General features: G+C 40.4%; 1 protein-coding gene across 1 annotated transcript; it reads right to left on the bottom strand.

The window, feature by feature from the left end:
* Positions 1-1,571: 1,571 nt before the first annotated feature.
* On the bottom strand, positions 1,572-3,043 carry LOC109176833 (uncharacterized mitochondrial protein AtMg00810-like). Its single transcript, XM_019326233.1, has 2 exons — positions 2,829-3,043; positions 1,572-1,905 (listed from the first exon to the last, which is right to left on the bottom strand). The coding sequence occupies exons 1-2, from the start codon at positions 3,041-3,043 to the stop codon at positions 1,572-1,574; spliced, it is 549 nt and encodes a 182-aa protein (XP_019181778.1).
* Positions 3,044-9,220: the final 6,177 nt, after the last annotated feature.

Genomic DNA, 9,220 nt, shown 5'->3' with positions numbered 1-9,220 from the left:
ATTCCCCAATCCCTAAGCTACCCGTTAGCATCAATGCAAGAGTGAGCAGAATTCATATCCCGCTCTTTACATTTCTCATTCAATTTACAAAGATGATACTTTATGTTTTGTAATTAGTCAACTCTATTAATTATCCTTCGTTCACTCCTTAAGAATTATAATATCAATACGAGGATACCCTTTACATATCTTATCACTAAAATTATCTTTTAAAAATGTATCGTGAAACAATTACAAATGTACTCATGAATGTGTAATGGTCCAATGTATCTAACCAAAATTATGAAGCAATTTAAAATAATTTCAAAATCAAAATCATATAGCATATGAAAAGTGAGTTCGCTTTTTCCCAGGAATGCACATTTCCTAATCACACATCATTGTCGAATGTAGTTTGACTGGCAGACATATGTCTGATGCAATAACATAACCTAATCGCCATTAATACCTAATCCATTAACATGTGTGCTCTGAACGGTGATTAATATAATCAAGAATCATTAAGGTTTGGTAATGGCTGGTACGATATTATTCAGTTTCACTTTGGACCGTTGGGTTCTAATATCCAAGGAATCTGATCAACAAAACTTGGGAAATTATTATTATTATTAATTTTTTTTTAAATGTATGTTGGGCTTTGTGACTTGGGACATGTTGCGTCACTTGCGTGCATGCATGGTTCATTGGTTCATTTTCATTGACTCATCAGAGATCACAATCTTATACCTGCAAAGGTGGTCAACAGTTGATTCATCAAATTCTTACATTAGATTCATCGGAATTTTTATTTTGGCATCACGATAGCGCTGGCATGTTAATTACATCCGCAGTCTAAAAAATATTATCCACTTCGATCATTTAAAAGAATGCATTAATTATGTGATACTCTTTTCATTCTATTTTTTTTTTATGTCTAGTTAAATTAATGAGACTCGATTCAAGTTATTTAGAATTATATATATATATATATATATATATATATATATATATATTAGAGAGAGAGAGAGAGCACGGTTCATATGATCGAGAACCATGTCTCATGTTAGAACTGTGGTCTATATGAAATTTCTATTTGTCGAAATCAGTAGCTTAGACCATGGTTAATGGAGAAAACATGAACTAGAACTTAGAAGCTTTGAGAAGGAAGAAGAAGAACTCAGTGTTTTCATTATTAGTCACCACAAACAAAGAGAATACAACTGAGGTTTTAAAGGAAGCTAGTAGCAGTTCTAACAGATTTTTGTCAAGTTACAAGAATGCCATTGGCCTTGTTTTACATCCTTCATCACCCCCCATAAGCTGGGTTAGAGTGGAAATTAGCAAAAGCTGGATGTGGCAAAGCTTTGGTGAAGCCATCAGCCACTTGCTTCTGAGAAGGAATAGGCAGCAGTTTTATCAGCCCTTCATTCACCTTTTGTTTGACAATGTGACAGTCTATCTCTATGTGTTTTGTTCGCTCATGAAAAACATGGTTTTTCCCTATGGCAATGACTGACTGATTGTCACAGAATAGAGGAGATGGAACATCAAGCTTTACATTCAGATCTGTCATCTATCATCACATAGTGAAGCTATTGGATCTCACACACAGTCGAGGCTAAAGCTCTATATTCAGCTTCAGAAGAGGACTTTGACACAGTGGCTTGCTTCTTGGTCTTCCATGAAATCAGATTACTTCCAAGATAGATGCAATAACCAGTGACTGATTTCCTAGACTTTACACAATTTGCCGAATCAGAGTAAGAAATTCCTTGTATTTTGAACTGAGATTTGCTGTGATAAAACAGTCCTTTCCCTGGAGATCCTTTGAGATATCTGAGCACTCTATGTGCTGCAATGAGATGAGTACTTGTGGGCTTGTCAACAAATTGACTCAGTTGTTGGACAACATGAGAGATGTCTGGCCTGATATTTGTTAAATACAAAAGTTTCCCAATCATACAAGAGTCACACAAAATCCACTTCCAACAAGAATTCAAGTCAATGCATCAAGTCATTTCCTAATTGCAATAAAAACATTCTAGCATCCAACACAAGTTAACCTAATCCAAATTCCTAAGAATTAGCTACACATTGTCACATATGCATAGCTAGGATGAACAATCAATGGAAACAATAGAAAGGAAAAGTAAATTGCAATGTAAATGAACATACTTATCACTACTAGGAATGCAAGAAATTCTTAGATCAAGTTGTCAATTTGTCTAGGAACCCTAGGGAGGATTCTCTATCTAAAAGCTCCAATTAAAATATGAAAAAAGGTAATAATCTAGCTAACTCCTTAAACTCCCTTAAATACTAAAATCTGCGCCGCCTGTACCAACACTTCTACGCTCGTGACTCCTCTCATGCATCCTACCGAAGTTCTGTCCTTACTTGAACTAACACTTGCATGCTCGTGCATTGCATGGTAAAACTTACAGAAATTCTGGGAGCCAACACTTCCACGCTCGTGGATCTTTCGGCCAGTGTTTTCACGAATTCTTTGAAGCTTGCAAGTTAATGTGCAGATTTGACCCTGAAGATGTCATAATTAATTTTTTTTGGTCTCTAGCAAAGTTGTAACCCTTTGAGTTTTTGTTTCAATTCCACTTGAATCTCCTCATTTGGACACTCCTAACCCGAGATATGATCAAAATTTCAAACTGTCACCGAAATTCCCTTGAAATGACATTGTTCTCCTATATTTCACAAATGCAACCACAATTAGTCCTTATTCATAACTTTAATCAAAATAAGCTATTCTATGCATATAATAGTTTCAAAGGATTCTAATTATAGAAGAAAATGCATCTAAAATATCCCATAAAATATAACATCTTTGGCACTTATCAGTAGCGGCGTTCATAGATGAGATGAAGAACACTAGGCCGATGGCGATTTGTTGCAACGGAGGTAGACGCTGTGGGTTCTTCAAGACTTGCCAGCAAATGGGCACGAAAACATGGCAGTAAAACGAGACGATCAACAGGATGCACCTGATGAAGAAGGCGGTCAATGATGTCGCTGGAATCTCGAACGACTTCCCGATTCGGCGGTCCATGGTAGTGATCTGTGATACAAAAAACGTCTTCATTTGAGCATAGACAGTCTAAAAGCTTTATGAGCATAGATGTAAATGGCAACGCCGAAGAGGAGGAGTCAGCTAGATCAACGGCGTGGCCGACAACCCAAAGGTGAGTGTAAGCGAGAAGGGTAAAAACAATGTACATCCTGACAACGAATATCAACGCCGCCACCACCAGAACTAGGAAAACAATGACATGTCTTGAAGCTTCCAAGTAGATGTTGCTTCTCTTATGATGACGATGTAAGTGAACATTGATGCAATGCAACATACAAGACACTCAGGCAATGAAAGGACGATTTTACCCCTAAAATTGACGTCTAGATAACACTGAAGTGATGGAAGGACTAATGATGAAAATATTTTGACAGTCAAGTGTCACATTTGTCCAAATTAAAAGACGAGGACCAAATGTCGAAAATCACTATAGTCAGAGAGACTTTGTTGAAATTAACTCTAAAAATAACTATAGCTTTACCTAGTGGTGATTTGGGGTGTGTGTGTTTCTGTTTTAAAATGATGTTATAAGGATATATATTTATATGAATAACATTATATAAATAATGAGTGTGAAGTTTATAGTGAAATTATAATTATTTTAATTTGTTACATTTTGAAAATTTTTATACAACATTTGTAGTTATTAGGACTCTATCTATGTATTTGAGTCTACTTATGATTCCCAATCATAGTCTCCCTGTATCTCCTCTTGTATATATACCTAGGTCCTGTACTCTTGTAAACTATTACTGTTAATACAATTCATTACAGTTCTCATCTGGTATCAGCTAGCTAGAGTTTATTTCCCATGGCCGACGGTTCTGTCAATTCCTCCGAACGGACCGTTTCCAATGCTGCTATCTCATCGGTCACTGCCATTGTGACCACCCTGTCCATCGCTCACCACTTTATCAGCGTCAAGCTGACCTATCGAAACTTCCTATTCTGGCGAGCTCAGGTTGTTCCTTTTCTCAACGGACATGATCTAATGGGTTTCATTGACAGATCAAACCCTTGTCCACCGGCCACGATTTTGACCAGCGAGGAAGGGGTGTTGCCGCAGCCGAACCCTAACCACTCCGCATGGGTTCGTCAGGATCAAACACTTCTCTCCATGCTCATGTCCTCTTTATATGATGAAGTTATGCCCTTGGCGATTGGGCATCACACGAGCCGTGCGGTTTGGACAGCCGTTACCTCTGCCCTGGCTTCATCATCGCGATATCGCTCATTGAACCTCCTCGGGCAGCTTCAAACAATTCAGTAGGGTGATGCCTCTGTTGTGGATTATATTGGCCGAGCTCAGGTTCTCATAGAAGATTTTACTCTCGCTGGCTGGCATGTCCCTATTGAAGAACAAAATCTATACGTTTTTAAGGGGTTACGACCCGAATTCACGGGTTTCGTGTCTTCTCTAAACGTCCGCGACACACCGGTTACCCTACACGAGCTCTCGGACCTTCTCGACGCCGAGGAATTCGTTACCGGCGGTGGGGGACCGAGCGCATCATCGGCGACTTTCTCCGTCCAGAAATCTGGGCAGCAGCATCGCGGTAAGGGCGGCTTGTCGCGGGGCAGCAGGCGTGGCTCCGGGCAGTCCGACGGTCAGTTTGGGCAATCTCGTGGCAGTGGTGGCGGCCGTCGCGGCAGTGGTGGACTTGGCCGTGGAGGTAAAAACGGCAATCGCCAACCTAAGTGTCAGTTTTGGGCATTAACACCCCTGATTTTTAAAACTTTTAAACTTATGAAATAAAGGCAAATCTATTGTTAAATCCCAAACAGGGCATAAACGAAACATAATAGGCAGGGTGCTATGCCACATCTAAGCTGGAGAACTTAGATGCACAGGCTTAACTAACTAATCCAAACATAAACTCATAAATCCATAATTGGATACAAATCAAGGCTCGCAGGCCGTCTAACTGAATCTAAGACTATCTAGACTAGATCCAGGGGATCCAACTAGCGCACTCCAAGCTACTAATCTGTACCTGAAAAACATGTGGTGTAACAACCGTCAGCGAACAATGCTGGTAACCCACTCCAACACGTTAAGTACAATATAGGTAGATATAAGAAATCATTTTGAAACTGGAATACATATATACTTACGAGACACTAATTTAAATCCAAGATCAAGACTCAAGACACAACAATAGACCGGACAATGTAGAATGATCATAAAGGCTAGCATGCGTCATAAGAACACGTTACAAGACATAACAGACAGATAAACATACAAATAGCGAACAGAGACAACAAAGGCATTCAAGACAATCAGTTAGCAAGTAATCATCAAGCACACAATCCATCTTCCAACCTTATACCAAGTTCCAACATTGTAGCTCCCCTCCGTCCTTATATCAGTTACAACCTATACCTCCAGGCCACCCTTATATCGCCTCCCTTATTCCTCCGGGCAACTGCATGCCCCCACCGACAAACCACCTTTCATCCACCAACATGTCAAGATAGCGCCGCAGTGCCATTCGCATGATCCGTACCTCTAGTACCAATACCAAGGGGTCAGCGCATATAGCCCTGACATGGCACCGCAGCACTTATAACCTGACCCATGCCCTACGGCAAGCTAGTCGAAGGTGGGTTTGTGCCTTTAGCACAGTAACCGCTAGGTCTGTACCTTTAGTACAATGACCGGGCACAATTTATGCCAACCGCCAACAATTCATTTCCACCAATCACAATCTCAACATCATTATCATCTGTCGCACCAGCCATTGCGAAATGACCACGATACTCATCATCATTCAATCAATCAACACAATCAATCAATAACAATCAAGACATAACAACAATGACACGTGCTACACATAAGTTCCTAGAACGGTATTCAAAACATCAAACGAGACTTATATACGACAAACGGGGTACAACACGACACGGGGAAACATCAAACGGGGAAAAACATCACGACCCATATAGATTTTCCAGCGGGTGGGTGGCGGGTCGACCACCTGCCGGCAGCGACCCTCCATTCCAGCGGGTGTCCGGCGGGCAGCGCTGGAACAGTACTTCCGGGCAGTGGGTAGGTGGCGGGTACCCTTGCCCCCACCTACCCCGACTAATTCACGGGCAACTTTTCGGTCCCGAGATCTCTCGTGGAACCCAAAACCATGTCCAGACACATTCAAACACATAACGACAACACAACGGATTCAATTCACGAAATTAAATCAAGAATCATATCGAATACGTTCTAACAAGATTTCTAAACATGCTAAGACTCAACATTAATCATATAACGGTTCAGGAGCATCCGGAACCACAAGAACATCTAGAAATCTATATACAAAGTCCTAAATACAAGTCCTAGGCTAGACTCAACACCCGATCATACATAGACCCACCCAAATATACCAAGAACATCACAACCACGAGATTCACGATATAAACCCTAGGGACAAGTTCTAGACATAATTAAAATATAAGATTACACATATAACCAATCCACAACATCAAGATCACCAGATTATCAAATAAACACAATATAAATCCTAGGCAAAGCTCTATCAAGACTCAATCACAGAATCACATATCAAAGGAGCCAATAATCAAGATATAGCAAGGAAAATAGGTTTTGTAAGACATGGGTACCTCCTTAGCCCTAATCAATATCCTTGGCTACTAAGGTTCTTCCCTAAGATCTCCCTCCAATGGATTCCTCTAAGTTTGGTGGCGGGGAATTCCTTTGCTAGGTTTCCTCGGGGAATATCTCGCACGGTAGAATTAATTATGGTAGAGTTTCTAAACGCTTTCTAATTCCCTATATATAGATTCAGGAGTCCTAATTAGAACCTGAATAGTAAAGGCCCACTTTTCCTATTCCATATAGAATTAAAGACTTGGTTAAGGATAAGGGTCCATGATCCATCGTGGACCACAATAATTAATTAATGAGAATTCTAGTCTAATTAAATCCTTTTTAATTATATGTTAACGGAATTAATTTCATAATTAGTCCGGATACGGAGGCCATAACACGTGGTGTTATAGTGCGTCTGTTCCATCTAGATTTTGGGATTTTGCATTTGAAACTGCAGTTTATTTAATTAACAGAATGCCATCTGCTATCTTAAATAACTCCAATTCTCACTCTTTGTTGCATAAATCCCCTCCTTCGTACTCCTTTCTTCGTGTCTTTGGTTGTCTGTGTTATCCTCATCTTCGTCCCTATAATCGTCACAAAATGTCTTATAGATCCTTCCCATGTGTCTTTCTTGGTTATCCTGAGTCTTTTAGGGGGTATAGATGTATGGACTTACAGACTAATAAGTTGTTCGTGTGCAGGCATGTCAGATTCGATGAAGCTGTTTTTCCTTTTGCTACTAAAATCTCTGTGCAGAAAATCTCTGATTCTCATGATAAACCGTGGGTTGCATCTATCCTTCATCCCGTGGTGACCAATCCCGATACTCATATTCAGTCTGAACCAGCATAGCAAGCTGCACTAGTTCGGACCGAACCACAGCCGCCAGCAGAGCCTGAGCCGAATGACACAACACTGCCGGCAGAACCCGGTGAAGCCGAGACAGCCCAGCAGGCTGCTGCGGTGACTACTCATCCACGGAGACGGTCGACTCGGCCAAATATCCGTACCTATGACATGGAAACACGAAGCCGATCCCGCGCACCACCTACGGTCTTGACAGCTCAGGTTTGCTCCATTGATCCCACTTGTTACACACAGGATGTCAAACACTTGGAATGGCGACAGGCTATGGATGAGGAATTTAATGCCTTGTTACAGAATCAGACATGGTTTCTGGTTCCGTCTAAACATGATCAAAATGTGATTGGATGTAAATGGGTTTTTCAAACCAAAAGGAATGCAGATGGTTCAGTTGAGAGATACAAAGCCAGGGGTCGCAAAGGGGTTTAATGAGGTTCCCGGTCAAGATTTTTTTGATACGTTCAGTCCAGTTGTAAAACCCACCACTGTCAGGTTACTTCTCTCTTTGGCTATATCTTTTGGTTGGATTGTGAGACAACTAGATGTTCATAATGCTTTTTTTAATGGGAATTTGACAGAAACTGTTTACATGCGACAACCACCTGGATATATTGATGCTCAATTTCCTGATCATGTCTGCTTGCTAAAGAGATCATTGTATGGGTTGAAACAGGCCCCAAGAGCCTGGTTTAATCGTCTTCATGCCTTTTTATTATCTGTTGGATTCCAGACATCAAAAACATATGCATCACTATTTTATACTGCCAAAATTCCACTTATGTCTATCTTCTTGTCTATGTTGATGACATTCTGGTAATGGATCATGGGCAGTGATCCGACTATTGTAAGTTATTTATTATCTAAATTATCTGCTACTTTCAAGATTAGGGATCTTGGTGAACCAGGTTTCTTTCTTGGTATTGAAACCATTAAATGCAATGATGAAATCCTTTTATCTCAACAACGGTATATGCTGGATATTTTGAAACGTGCTGGTATGTCTGATTGTAAACCTCTATCTACTCCAATTCCTGTTTTGAAATCTCTTGCTCACTCTACAGATTTATATGATGATCCTACAAAATATCGTTGTCTGGCTGGAACCTTCAGTATCTCACCATCACCAAACTAGATTTATCTTTTGCAATCAATCAACTTTGTCAACACATGCATGCTCCTACGGTAACCTATTGGGAATAAGCAAAGCTTGTATTGAGGTATGTCAAAGGGTCTCTATCTTATGGTTTTCGCATCCGAAAATCTGCATCCAAAGAACTACATGCCTTCTCTGACTTAGACTTGGCTGGCTGCCCTGAGGATCGTAAGTCAACCAGTGCGTATGTTGTCTTTCTTGGGTCAAATCTTGTATCTTGGGTGTGCAAAAAGCAAAGAACTGTGGCAAGATCCTCCACGAAGGCTGAATACAAGGGTTTAGCTGATGTTTGTGCTGAAGTAATTTGGGTTCTCTCCCTATTGCGTGAAATCGGCATCATTGGGATATCTGTTCCGAAACTATGGTGTGATAATCTTTGTGCTACATATCTGTGTGCTAATCCTATTTTTCATGCTCGCACTAAGCATGTTGAGATTGGCCATCATTTTGCGAGAGACAGAGTTGCCAAAGGAGAGATTCAAGTCAACTTTATCTCCACCAAAGATCAACTTGCAGATATATTTACAAA

This window comes from Ipomoea nil, unplaced genomic scaffold, assembly GCF_001879475.1.
Source record: "Ipomoea nil cultivar Tokyo-kokei standard unplaced genomic scaffold, Asagao_1.1 scaffold0761, whole genome shotgun sequence".
Lineage (NCBI taxonomy): Eukaryota > Viridiplantae > Streptophyta > Magnoliopsida > Solanales > Convolvulaceae > Ipomoea > Ipomoea nil.
The sequence above is the reverse complement of the archived record's forward strand: the minus strand, read 5'-3'. Positions and strand labels throughout refer to the sequence as shown.

What these genes read in the sequence shown, in the direction of transcription:
- LOC109176833 (XM_019326233.1), bottom strand. Translation starts at nt 3,043, where the DNA reads ATGGACCGCCGAATCGGGAAGTCGTTCGAGATTCCAGCGACATCATTG. An exon ending in ATGAACGCCGCTACTGATAA is followed by an intron (nt 1,906 to 2,828) that starts GTGCCAAAGATG and finishes AACAAATATCAG; the next exon opens with GCCAGACATCTCTCATGTTG.